At 45.7% G+C, this 14,265-nt stretch overlaps 1 protein-coding gene across 1 annotated transcript; it reads right to left on the reverse strand.

Annotated features, from left to right (window-relative positions):
* Positions 1-275: 275 nt before the first annotated feature.
* LOC110122035 (Y-box-binding protein 3-like) lies at positions 276-1,388 on the reverse strand. The gene has a single exon (XM_070464711.1). The coding sequence runs from the start codon at positions 1,386-1,388 to the stop codon at positions 276-278; it is 1,113 nt and encodes a 370-aa protein (XP_070320812.1).
* Between the last annotated feature and the right edge of the window lie 12,877 nt (positions 1,389-14,265).

Consider the following 14,265-nt stretch of genomic DNA (forward strand, 5'->3'; position numbering starts at 1 on the left):
GTGGTCCTGGTCAGACCATTAAAGATATAGGTTCAGAAGTGTGTGTTTCTGTGCGTGTGTGTGTGTGTGTGTAGGGAAACTACCAAGGCAGGTGGTATGAGGGAATTTAGAAGTATATAGATCTTGTAATTTATCTTCTCACCTTGCATAAAGGGCATGTATCTTTTTCAGGGCCCAAATCTAACAATCTGTGCGCATGTGTGGACTGAGCTCCTCAAGCGGACATCACCTGTAGCCCAGAGCAGGGAGTCCCTGGGGAGCGAACCGAGCTGTGACTAGGCCCGGGCGGCAGAGGGCGCATCCATGACCAAGGGGTTCTCCTCCTCAAGGGCATCATTCTTCTTGGCCACAGCGACAGAAGCAGGTGTTTCAGTGGGGCTCTTCCTGATCTTGCCCTCTCCTCCGTCGGAATCCTGTCCCTGGGCACCAGGCACTTGCTGCGGGCGGCGGCGCCAGTTATTGGGACGGCAGGATGCATAGCGTGGAGGGGGCCTCTGTGGCAGATTGCCGCTGGCTTCATGGCCGCTCTCACTGCGCTCTGCCTCCAGCTCCTCCGAGATGCCTGGTGAGCGTCTTGGACCAGGACTGGTGCCTCGGCCCCTAGGGCGACTCAGCAGGTAGCTGGGACCCCGACCCCGCTGAGGATGCCCCTCCTGCCTTGTGGTGGGGGCGGGCCCAGGCTGCCCGTGGGACCGGGGGTCGCTGGTGGTAGCCAGGATCAATGGGTGGCGGGTCACAGATGGGGCCCTGCGGGAGGGCGGGAAGCGCCTCAGTCGTTGGTCTTGGGAGTGGACAGACAGAGGGCGACTGAGGCCCTGGGCCACGGTGAAGCCTTCGTTGCTGCCCTCGCGTTCATCAGCCTCTCCCTCCGCGCTCTTGGGACCTCGTGGGGGCGGCGCATGGCGGGGGATGTTGAAGCCCTGGCGGATGTTGGTGCGGTGGGCAGTGTAGTGGCTTCCTTTCAGTGGCGTGCCCACTGGCCTGGTCACTTTAGCCGCCTCAGTGCCCCTCTTGCCCTGCACCACGTCGAACTCCACCGTCTGGCCGTGGCCCATGCTGCACTCGTACTTGCGGGGGTTTTTCCAGGTGATGGCTGTATGGTGAACGAACACATCTTCCTGGGTATCGTGCCTGCTGATGAAGCCGTACCCTTTCTTCATGTCAAACCACACGACAGAGCCTAGGACCCTCTTAGCGATGACCTTCTCAGGCACCTTTCCCTTAGCGCCCCCGGCGGTGGCCTTGGGGATCCCATCCCCGCTGAGGTGGCCTGTGTCTAGGGCTAGGGTCGAGTTTCCGCCTCCCAAGGATGCCAGGGGTTTCCACGGGGCTTGAGGGGAGAAGGAAGCGGCCATGTCCCTGAGGGTGGCCTCTCCCGCCTCACTCATCAGGTCGTCCTTGCTTTCATTTCTCAGAGAGTCGGAGGGAAATTTGTCCTTCTGAGGTTGGAAGGCTGGGAGGGGGGTGGGGCTGGAGGCAGGAGCCTCTCTCTGGGAGGTTTGTCGGTTAGGGCCAAGGGCTTTCTGGCTTTAGTCTGAGAGTCTTGCAGAGGCTTGTGGCATCTCCTGGGACGACGGGGACACTGACCAAACAATGGCTGCCATGGTGATGGTGAGCTCTCGAGGGGTGGGGGCGGGGTGGGTCCCCGAAGTAGCTTGAGCTGAGGGAGGGGGCGGCGAGGGGCAGGTCAAATGCGCTCAGCCCCAGCCTCCCACCACCACATCATAGTACCTCCTGCTTCATGATGGAGAAGGAGGCACACTTGAAGCTTTAGGGAAGGGCCTGGAGCACCGTCTTGCTTGCTTGAGTGGATGTGAGGAGAGGACCCACGTTCCACCTCTCTTCCTTGTTTGGGGAGATTAACAGCCTTCTAAGGGCATTTGCTCAATATTCTCTCACAAGTCTTTGGCCCTCTTCTGAATCTTGGGGAACCCATTGTGTGGGTCAGGCATTTTGTGTCACTTGAGGCCAGATGGCAGCCACGTGATTTGAAGACCCAACCAAAGAAACCTGCTGTGGGTTTTGTCTGTTTTGTTTGTGTTTCCCTTCTGAAGGCTGCCAGGCCTAGAATGCTAGTGCTGAGAGGACACTAACGTAATGCATGTTTATCCAGACTAGTGTTAAGATTGTGTTGACCTAAAACAAATAGACTGCAGGGATTGCTCCCCCAAAAATGAGTTTACTTTAGATCAACAGGGAATTGCAATTCATGGTCTACAACCATGGTGACCCCCATGCAAGCTTCCCTAACTGGGACAAGATAGCTCTTTGAAAGATAGAGGAGGTTAGGAAGGCTGCACTAAGCAAAGTGTCCGTGGGAGGCTGGGGCTTTGAGGTATGGTGGCTCTTCATTGGCTGAGCCCTGGAACTGTCATTGGCTGAGCTCTTGGCAGGCAAGAAGAGGAAGTCTTTCTTCTTCTTGCTGTGCTCTGCTGTCATGTCTGAAAGTCCTCCCTTCTGGCCTCCCAACTCTATCTTAATGGAAGTTTCTCTTTATTAATTTTTACACTTCTCCCCTTTGACTGAGATCTTTCTCTGAAAGCACCCCTGCTCAAGAAACAGATGTTTTCAGTCTCAGAAACCTTTTACCAACTGCTGCCCACCCCCCTTCCCCACCTCCCCACACCCCCACCCCCGTGCCAGGAATGACCTCTCTTGGGCATCGTATCCCATGTTAGAGTGAAAGTGCAGAACTGGGAGGTGTATTGAAGTCACATTAGAGTAACAAGGAGGGGTAAGAGGGAGAACTCTCAGGCACTTTTTATCTAAAGCTCATGTTATCAAGATCATAGACACTGGAGATCATCTGAAGCATCTTGCCACCATCAGAGGTTTGGCAGACAAACTTTCAAGAGATGTACTCTGAATATCCTGGGAAGGCTGTCTTATCAGATATCATCTCTACTTCAACTTTAGAAAACCTTGACTTTCAGATCACTAGGTAATGTGCAGGTTCCGTCAGGATTGGTGCCTTTTTTAAGTGTGTCATGTGAGTCCAAGAGTCTATTCCCTGGGGATTGGTGGCACAAGGGCTGGCCAGCAGTACCTGATAGAAAACTTTCCAGCAAGGTGGAGGTGAGTCCTTCTGGAAGTGTTTCTGCCAGTAGATGTAATGTCCCTGTTGCAAGGTGTGTTGAAATCTCAGAGGAACTCTCCTCTTATCAGTGGTGGGTCAAAAGAGACAGGAGTCAAGTGCCTATCCTGTGACTGTCTCAAAGGGCGAGTGAGAGTTTATCCATTCCAAACAGAGTGGATGTGTGATTCAGAAGGACCAAAAGGCAATGCTTTTGGCCAAGGTAATTGGAGGCCCTCCATAGATCTTGCCAACTGTGTCTTAATAATGTCCTGAGTGCATTTGACTAAACCAGAGGAGTGAGGCTGGTCAGCGCCATGAAAGTGTTGTAAAACTAGCCAAACGGTGCAGACTTGTGGAAGTAACTGACCACTAAAATGGGGGCCTCAATCATTCTGAAGTTTGAGAGTAGTTCCCAGATAGGAATAACCTTTTCCAAAAGGATGTTAGCCACAGAAGAGGCAGTAGCCTGTCCACAAAGAAAGGTTTCAGTCCAATGTGAACACATACCGACCATGACTAAAACACATCCACGAGGTGGAGGAAGTTGTAAGGAATCCTATTTCCAGTGCATGAATGCTCCATTGAGGCAGTTGAAACTGTCCAGGAGGAGTATAGCCGGTCTTCTCTGGGCTGTACTTTGGCAATGTGATTTCAAAGATGATATACAGCTAATACTAACTATGTTGACACGAGCATGATACACACCATACACCGTAAGGGAACTACAGATGAAAAGAAAAAGATAGCACCACACACCTGTTGGAAAAGACCCTGATGCTGGGAAAGATTGAAGGCAACAGGAGAAGAGGGCCACAGAGGATGAGATGGTTAGATAGCATCACTGACTCAGTGGACATGAATCTGAGCAAACTCTGGGAGATAGTGAAGGACAGGGAAGCCTGGCATACTGCAGTACATGGGGTCACAAAGAGTTGGACATAATTTAGCCACTGGGCAACAAGAACACATACCTACTAGAACTGCTCCCTCCCTCCCCCACCCCTCCACCCACAAATGCAAACACCAAATACTGGAGGATGGGGAACAACACCAGCTTTAACTCATTGCTGAAAGAACACATTTACTGCCTCTAGAGAAAGAGGTTGTCAGTATTTCCCGAAGCTAAGCAAGTCTCACACCTTGAGATCCATCAAGGTAGGCACTTTTTGGTCCCTTGTTTGTGTTTCCCCACCAACGGGGGTTCACAAATGTGATCATTCCATCAGTAGGCCGGTAGTTTAATGCACATTACAGTGGCTATGAGGGGGAATTTTAGTCTCCAGTAAAGCTGCACTGCTATTTGGTCTGACTCCGATCTTTCTCTTTTAATCAAACCAACAATTGTTTAACCCTTCAGTCTTGCTTTCCCTTCTCTGAGGCTAAGTGTCAGGCCTCTCTAGCCAGTTTTTCCAAGTTATAATTTGGGAAACATCCCTGTGCATCATGACAGAGGTTTGGCTACTGTCATTTACTTTAAGAGCAGCATTCCTTGCAGAAGTATCAGCAAGGAGATTTGACTTGCCATTGCTTCCAGAGCATCAAGTTTAGAATGCCTCGGTAAGGATTGCATCCACTAATCCCTGAACAAAAGCCATCTTACATTTTGCTTCCACTGGCAGTTAGGAAGTCATGTTGCTTCTACACCATTCCAAAGCCATGAGCTACTCGGAAAGTGTATCTACTATAAATTTAAATATTGTTAGTTTTGCCCTAGAGAAGACTCTTGAGACTCCCCTGGGCTGCAAGGAGAACAAGCCAATCAATCTTAAAGGAAATCCAGCCTGAATATTCATGGGAAGGATTGATGCTGAAGCTGAAGCTCCAGTACTTTGGCCACCTGATGTGAAAAGACCCTGATGCTGGGAAAGATTGAAGACAAAAGAAGAAGGGTGTGGCAGAGGATGAGACGGTTAGAGAGCATCGCTGACTCAATGGGCATGGACTTGAGCAAACTCCGAGTGATAGTGAAGGACACAGAAGCCTGGCATGCTGGAGTCCACGGGGCTGCAAAGAGGCAGACATGACCTAGTGACTGAGCAGAGCAGAAAGTTCAAGCCTGCATGCTTGCTAAGTCACTTCGGTCATGTCTGACTCTTTGGGACCCTGTGGGTTCTAGCCCTCCAGGCTTCTCCGTCCACGGGATTCTCCAGGCAAGAACACTGGAGTGGGTTTCCATGCCCTCCTCCCAAGCCTGGGTAAGAGCAGCGAACTCATGCTTCTCTTTTAAGATGGTGGAGTAGAAGGATATGTGCTCATCTTCTCCTGAGAGGGCACCAAAACTGCAGCTCGCTGTTAAACAACCATTGACAGGAGGATGCTGGAGCTCACCAAAAACAGATACTTCTTGTCCAAAGACAAACAAGAAACCACAATGAGGCAGGAAAATCAAAACATGGTAAAGTCAAATGCCATACCAGCCAGGAGCGTGAACCACAACCTGGAGAAGAATAATTCCAAAGACGTTCTCCCACTGGTGTGAAGGTTCAGAGCTCCACATCAGGTTTCCCAGTCTGGGAATCTGGCACAGGGACTGGAATCCCCAGCGAATCTGCCATTGACCACCAGTGGGATTTGATTACAAGCCTTCCAGAGCACTGGGGAAAACAAAGATGCCACTCTTGGAGGGCACAGACAAAATTGTGCAAGCCCTAAGGCTCATGGGAAAGGAGTTGTGACAGCACAAGAGACTGAAGCAGACAGACCTACCTGCTAGTGTTGCAGATGTGGGTTGGTGGTGGCTCACTGCAGGGACAAGGGTGCTGGCAACAGCAGTCCTGGAAGCTTCCCTTTGGCATAAGCTCTCTTGGAGGTTGCCATTACCTCTACCATAGAGCCCAAAGAGCCCCAGGGCTGGGTCGCCTTAGGCCAAACATCTAACAGGGAGGAAGCACAGCCCCACTCATCAGCAGATAGTTCGAGTTTTACTGTGCACAGACCTGCCCACCAGAGCAAGAATGAAGTTTTCGCACTACCAGTCCCTCCCATCAGGAAGCTTACACAAGCCTCGTAACCTCATCTACCTGAGGGAAGGCAGAAGAAACAAGGAGAACCACAATCCCACAGCAGCCCAAACAGCAACTGCATTACAGAAAGTTAATCAGAACGAGTGATTGACTAGCAACAATGCCTAAATCCTGGTATCTGCTCAGTCACTCAGTTGGGTCCAACTCTTTTGGGATCCCTCAGACTGCGGCACGCCAGGCTTCTGTGTCCTTCACCATCTCCTGGAGTTTGCTCAAACCCATGTCCATTGAGTCGGTGATGCCATCCAACCATCTCGTCCTCTGTTGTCCCCTTCTCCTCCTGCCTTCAGTCTTTCCCAGCATCTGAGGGTTTTCCAGTGAGTCGGCTCTTGGCAGCAGGTGGCCAAAGTATTGCAGCCACAGCATCAGTCCTTCCAGTGAAGATTCAGGGTTGATTTCCTTTAGGATGGACTGGTTGGGTCTCCATGCAGTCCAACAGACTCTCAGGACCCTTCTCCAACACCACAGTTCAAAAGCATCAGTTCTTCAGTGCTCAGCTTTCTTTATGGTCCAATTCTGACATCCACACGTGATTACTGGAAAAACCATAGCTTTGACATAGACGAGTCGTTTTCAGCAAAGTAATGTCTCTGCTTTTTAATAGTCTGTCTAGGTTGTCATAGCTGTTCTTCCAAGGAGCAAGTGGCTTTCAATTTCACGACTGCAGTCACTGCCTGCAGTGATTTTAGAGCCCTAGAAAATAAAGACTGCCACTGTTTCCCTAGTTTCCCCAACTATTTGCTATGAAGGGTCGGAACTGGATGCCATGGTCTACCTTTTTTTGAATATTGAGTTTTTTTTTAATATTTGAATTTTGGATTTATGCAGGCTTCTGCACACTCCTCTTTCACCTTCATCATGAGGCTCTTTTGGTTCCTCTTTGCTTTCTGCCATAAGGGAGGTGTCATCTGCCTATTGGAGGTTATTGATAACTCTCCTAGCAATCTTGTGCCCAGCTTGCACTTCATCCAGCTCGACAGTTTGCATGGTGTACTCTGCATATGAGTTTAATAGACAGAGTGACACTATACAGCCTTGACGTACACCTTTGCCAATGTTGAGCCGGTCCTATCTTCCGAGCCATGTTCTAACTGTTGCGTCTTGACCTGCATACAGGTTTCTCACGAGGCAGGTAAGATGGTGTGCTATTCCTGTCTCTTTAAGAATTTTAGACAGGTTGGTGTGATCCACATGGTCAAAGGCTTTACTGTAGTCAATGAAACAGGAGTAGAAATTTTCCTGGAACTTTTCTCAATCCTGGAGCAGTTGGGAATCAGCAGAACGTTCCTGCTGCCAGTTAAAGATAGTCACCCCTAGTTACACATGAATTACTCTGTGACAAGCCTCTGCACCCTTCAGGTCTCCCCTGCTCCACCCTCAGACAGCAATCACCAGGTCAACTTCTGTTAGCGGATCCTGTTAGAAAACTTTTTGAGCGGGGAAATGTCAAGAATCCTTAGTCTGGCCCTGTATGTCCTCCATTCCCACAAGGTGAAGCCTCCAGGGCCAGGCTGACCCATCCACTGCCTCCTGAGCAGAGAGAAGCCTCACCTCACTCAGCAGGGAGAAGCCTATGAACCGACCCTGTACCTATAGACGATATTTCCCTGCCCCGTATCCATGTCTGTTACTTGGCATAAAGAGATATCCTGGATGGACCTGAGTTCATTCCTAATCAGAGCAGGTTTAGTCTCACTTGAAGTCTTCCCCTTTTCTCACTGGGCTCTGCGCATCAGTATAAAATCGTATGCTTGGTGATTTTGGGTGCCCTCTGCTAGTCTCTGAAGATATCAGTTGGTATCCTGGGAAGTGCACTGGGCTAGGAATCTGGGTGGACAACCTCTAGCTGTATGTTGACATGACTTTATCAAATCAGTTTGGCAGTGATTGCTAGGTAGAATGTTAAATTCAAGTGTCTGCCTCACCTGTGTTTCCTCTCACATCCTGCACTAACTCCCCCAGAGCCCTCACTCCATGGCGTAGCCACTGTCAGTTTTCTCTCAGCTTTCTCTCTACTAGGTTGTGGGCTCCTGGAGATAAGGAGCCATCTTCTTCCTTATGATGCAGTTCCTAGTACCTGGCAGAGTATCTGGCACAGGAGGGTACTCAAATATTCTCTGAATGAAGGATCTCTACTGTTTCTGTGTGAATGGATTTGGATATCCAGCCACAATGAGTGATTGAATACTCCCTCTCCAAATACATTAGGTTAGCTTTTAATTTGGAGTAAAATGCCTCAGCATGTAAATGAGAAAAGTATTTGAATCTTGCTACTTATAATCCAATTTCCTTAATCTTTAGCATGAGGGTTTAATGACCTCTTTTGGCTTCAAGTATCTATGGGTCTTTTCCCCCACCTGCAAACCCGACTCCTGCCTCCCATCCATCAATCCCACCACATGTTCAAGTGAAGACCAAGATAGGAATGACACTCCCAATCAGAGCTTCTCTGTTTCAAGGGATTGAGGTGGGCTGTACTGCACCTGCTCAGCCTTCCAGGAATCTTCCACAGGCCCCCTGGAAGAACTCAATTAGGAAGCACAGATGAAGACTATGGACTACATGCTTCTCTTCAGCTCCAGGGATGCTTTCTTGCTCACAACAAAAATTACACTTGCTTCTTTTCTTTCTGTCCTTTCAGGCTCACCCCAACAGATTTATAAAGATATCGTCTAAGTTTAAGATGTGCAATGTGATAATTTTCATACAGGTCTATGTTGTAAAACCTTTCCCACAATAAGATTAAGGAACACATCCTTCCCCTCACATAATTAGCATTTTCTTGTTGTTGTCATGGTGAGAACATTAATAATCTACTCTCCTAGCAACTTTCAAGTATACAAGAGAGTATTGTGAACCACAGTTTCCATGCTGTACCTTAGGTCCTTGTAACTTACTCATCTAACAACTTAAAGTTTGTCACCTTGGATGAGCATCTCCTCATTTCCCACCACTCCCAGCACCTCATGCCCATTTTCATTTTTATAGTCCAATGGTATTAGACCTAGTCCCTTAAAGAAAAAAAAAAAAATCAAAAGAGGCAAATTCTGCTTCCAGAGAGCCACAGTTTTACTGGTCATGGTGTTTTGCTCAGTTAAAACACTGAGTACTAGCGAAGGAGTAAGTGTGGGTAATTGGGCCCACCCTCCCGACTTATTGCTCTAATTCCAGGGCAGGGGAAGAAAATGGAAATGAAAGAGATCAGTATACATCTTTCTTCATGCATTGTTCCCCTTTAGAACACCCTGAGACATTCAACAGGTTAAGTCCAGAATTAGTCTTTAAATTCATGACTTGTGAAGTGATCAGTTTGTATGACCTTTGCTAATGCTCATTCTAAAAGTAAATAAATAAATAAAGACTGTAGGGACTGTCAATACAATTTTGGGCTAGTAGGCTTTAAGAAACTTCAGACAACAGTAATAAGAGATAAAGGCAACGTGAAATGTTTTATTGCAAAAATACCCTCCAGGTGAGAAATGTGACATCATCTCCAGGTTCAGATAATCTTCTTTCTTTTTTTTTTTTTTTTGGTTAAACAAAACACAGTTTTTTTAACGTTACTTCACCTAATTCACCTAGGGATGCAGAATAATAGGTGTGGTCCTGTTCAGAGCATTAAATTTATAGGCTCAGAAGTCTGTGTTTCCGGCCAGGCACAGGGTGTCTGAGGCCGTGGGGCATGGTGAAGCCTTCACCGCTGCCCTCGCATTCATCAGCGTCCCCCTCCACGCTCTTGGGCCCTCCTTGTGGCGGCACATGGCAGTGGATGCTGAAGCCCTCATGGATACTGGTGCGGTGGGCGGTGTAGCATCTTCCCTTCAGTGGCGCACGCTGGCCGGGTCATGTTAGCAGCCTCAGTGCCCCCCTCGCCCTGCACCATGTCCAACTCCACTGTCTCGCCATCATCCACACTGACTTGTTACTTGTGGGGGTTCTTCCAGGTGATGGCTGTATAATAAGCAAACAAATCTTTCTGGGTATTGTGCCTGCTGATGGAGCCGTACCCTTTCCTCACACTAAACCACACGACAGAGCCTAGGACCCTCTTAGCAATGACCTTCTTAGGCTCCTTTCCCTTGGCGCCCTTGGCGCTGGCCTTGGGCTTGCATCTCCTCTGAGGTTGCTGTCTTCTTGGACTAGGGTCGGATCTCTGCCTCCTAAGGATGCCAGGGATTTCAGTGCTTCTTGAGGGGAGAAGGCTTGAGTGTCACCTCTCATGTCTCACTCATCACGTCATTCTAGCTCACCTTTCTCTGAGAATCTGAGGGAAATTCCTAAAACATTTCCTAACACCATATAAAATGATAAACTCAAAATGGATTAGAGACCTAAATGTAAAACCAGAAACTATAAAACTATTAGAGGAAAATATAGGCAGAACACTAGATGACATAAATCAAAGCAAGATCCACCATGACTCAGGTCCTAGAGTAATGGAAATAAAAACGAAAGTGAACAAGTGGAACCTGATTAAAGTTAAAGTCGTTTACTCAGCACAGAAATTGATTAACAAAGTGAAAAGGCAACTGTCAGAATGAGAGAAAATAATAGCAACTGGAGCAACTGACAAAGGATTAATTTCCAAAATATACAAGCAGTTCATGCAACTCAATGACAGAAAAACAAACAACCCAACAAAAAAAGTGGGGAAAAGACGTAAACAGACGTTTCTCCAAAGAAGCCATACAGATAGATGGCTAACCACCACATGAAAAGATTTTCAGTAGTTCTCTTTATTAGAGAAATGCAAATCAAAACTACAATGAGACATCACTGCACACCAATCAGAACTGCCATCATCAAAAGTCTACAAATAATATATGCTGGAGAATATGTGATGAAAAGGTAACCCTCTTGCACTGTTGGTGACAATGTAAATTAATACAGCCACTATGGAAGATGGTATGGAGAGTCCTGAAAAACTAGGAATAAAACCACTGTATGACCCAGCTATCCCACTCCTAGGATATACCCTGAGGAAACCAAAATGAAAAAGACACATGTACCCTAATATTCATTGCAGCACTATTTACAATGGCTTGATTATGGAAGCAACCTAGATATCTATTGACAGATGAATGGATAAAGAAGTTGTAGTACATATACACAATGGAATATTACTCAGCCATAAAAAGGAATGCATTTAAGTCAGTTCCAATGAGATAGATGAACCTAGAGCCTACTACAGAGTGAAGTAAGTCAGAGGAGAAAGATAAATACCATATACTAACATATATATACAGAGTCTAGAAAGATGGTACTGAAGAATTTATTTGCAAGGCAGCAATGGAGAAACAGACATAGAGAACAGACTTATGGACACAGGGAGAGGGGAGGAGAGGGTGAGATGTATGGAGAGAGTAACATGGAAACTTACATTACCATATGTAAAATAGATAGCCAGTGGGAATTTGCTGTATGTCTCAGAGAATTCAAACAGGGGCTCTGTATCAACCTAGAGGGGTGGGATGGGGAGAGAAATGGAGGACGGAAGTTCAAGAGGGAGGGAATATATACTTATGGCTGATTCATATCGATGTTTGATAGAAAAAAACAAAATTCTGTAAAATAATTATCCTTCAGTTAATAAATAAATCTTTAATAAAGAATCTCTACTGTTTCTTTGTGAATGGATTTAGATATATAGCCATAATGAATGACTGAATAATCCCTCTGCAAATACATTAGGCTAGCTTTTAATGTGGTATAAAATGCCTCACCGTTTAAAGGAGAAAAGTATTTGGATCTTGCTACTTATAATCCAATTTCTTCAATCTGTAAAATGAGGTTTGAGAGACCTCTGTTGGTTTCAAGTGTCTATGGCTTATTTCCCCCACCTCCAAACCCAACTCCTGCCTCCCATCCATCAGCTCCTCCACAGGTTCAAAAAAAGACCAGGATAGAGATGGCATTCCCAATCAGATCTTCTATGTTTGATGGGATTGAGGTGGGCTGAACTGCACCTGCTCAGCCTTCCAGGAATCCTCCACAGGCCCCACTGGATGAACTCAACCAGGAAGCATGAAATGAAGACTATGGACTACATATTTATCTTCAGCTCCAGAGGTATACACAACAATTGGTCTGCTTCCTTGCTCAGTTTCTTTTTGTCCTTCAGTTTCTCCCTCCTCACATATTTATTGAGATATCGTGTAAGAAGATGACAATGTGATAATTTTCATACAGGTATACAGTAAAAAACCTCTCCCACAATAAGATTAATTAGCACATCCTTCACTTCACATAGTTAGCATTTTCTTGTTGTCATGGTGAGAGCATTAATGCTCTACTCTCATAGCAACTTGTATACAATACAATATTGTTAACTATAGTATCCATGCTGTACATTAGGTCCTTGAAACTTACTCATCTTACAACTCAAAATTTTTACCCTTTGATGAGCATCTCTCCCTTGTCCACCAGCCTCAGTCCCTCATGCCCATTTTTTAAATATGCTTAAATGGTATTTGACTGAGTCTTTGAAAAGGAAAAAAAATACAAAAGATGTGAATTCTGCTTCCAGATAGACAAAATACTTGTCGTGATATTTTGCTCATTTTTTTTTCTCATAGAATACTGCCTATGCAGTAAGTCAGTAAGTGTGGATAGTCAGGGCCACCCTCCTGATTTATTGCTCCAAATCTAGGGCGGGATAAAAGGATGAAAATGAAAGAGATCAGGGTACTTCTTTCTTCATGCACAATATTGATTCTTTCCGTCCAGGAATATGGTGTGTCTCTCCATCTTTCTGTGTCATCTTTAATTTCCTTCATCAGTTTCTTATAGTTTTCTGCATACAGGACTTTTAACTCTTTAAGTAGTTTTATTCCTTGGTATTTTATTCTTTCTGTTGCAGTGGTGAATGGGATATATTCCTTAATTTCTCTTTCATATATTTCATTAGTAGTGTGTAAGTGTGCAAGGATTTTGTGTATAATTTTATATCCTATGGCTTCACTATTCATTGATTAGCTCTAGTAATTTTTGGTAGGTTTTTAGGGTTTCCTATATTTCATATCATGTCATGTACCAACAGTGGGAGTTTTGTTTCTTCTTTTCCAATCTAGATTCCTTTTACTTCTTTTTCTTCTCTGATTCTGTGCTGGCTTCCAAAACTATGTTGAATAATAGTGGTGAGAGTGGGCACCCTTGTCTTGTTCCTGATCTTAGAGGAAGTGCTTTCAATTTTTCACCATTGAGAATAATGTCTGTCATGGATTTGTTGTATATGGGCTTTTTTATATTGAGATATATATGCCTACTTTCTGGAGAGTTTTTGTCTCCATGGATGACATGAATGGATGTTGAATTTTGTCAAAGTCTTTTTTGGCATCTCCTGAGAAGATCATATAATCTTTATCTTTCACTTTGTTAGTATGGTGCATCACATTGATTAATTTGCACTTATTGATCCCTTGAATCCCGGGATAAAGCCCACTTGGTCATGATGTATGATCCTTTTAATGTTTTGTTGGACTCTGCTTGCTAGAATTGTGTTGATGCTTTCGCATTTATATTAATCAGTGATATTGGCTGCAATTTTTCTTTTTTTTTTTTTTTTTCCCATTTATTTTTATTAGTTGGAGGCCAATCACTCCACAGCATTGCAGTGGTTTTTGTCATACATTGAATTAGCCATGGATTTACATGTATTCCCCATCCCGGTCCCCCCTCCCACCTCCCTCTCCACCCCATCCCTCTGGGTCCTCCCAGTGCACCAGGCCTGAGCACTTGTCTCATGCATCCTGTGGACTCTATGGGAGAACCCGGGGGTGGGATGTTTCAAGAGAACAGCATCGAAACATGTATATCTAGGGTGAAACAGATCACCAGCCCAGGTTGGATGCATGAGGCAATTTTTCTTTTTTTGTGGCATCTTTGTCTGGTTTTGGTATCAGGGTGATAGTGATCTCAAAGAATGACTTTAGGAGTTTAACTTCCTCTGCAATTTTCTGGAAGAAATTGAGCAGGATAAGTGTTAACTCTTCTCAGTTTTGGATAAATTCACCTGTGAAAACCTCTGGATTGGGGCTTTTGTCTATATTTTTGACTACAGTTTCGATATTTCTGCTTGTGATTGGCCTATTCATATTTTCTATTTCTTCCTGATTCAGTTTTGGAAGGTTATATTTCTATAAGAATTTTCCATTTCTTCTTCCAGGT

The sequence above is a fragment of the Odocoileus virginianus genome, unplaced genomic scaffold (assembly GCF_023699985.2).
Source record: "Odocoileus virginianus isolate 20LAN1187 ecotype Illinois unplaced genomic scaffold, Ovbor_1.2 Unplaced_Contig_85, whole genome shotgun sequence".
In the NCBI taxonomy this organism is placed as follows: Eukaryota; Metazoa; Chordata; class Mammalia; order Artiodactyla; family Cervidae; genus Odocoileus; species Odocoileus virginianus.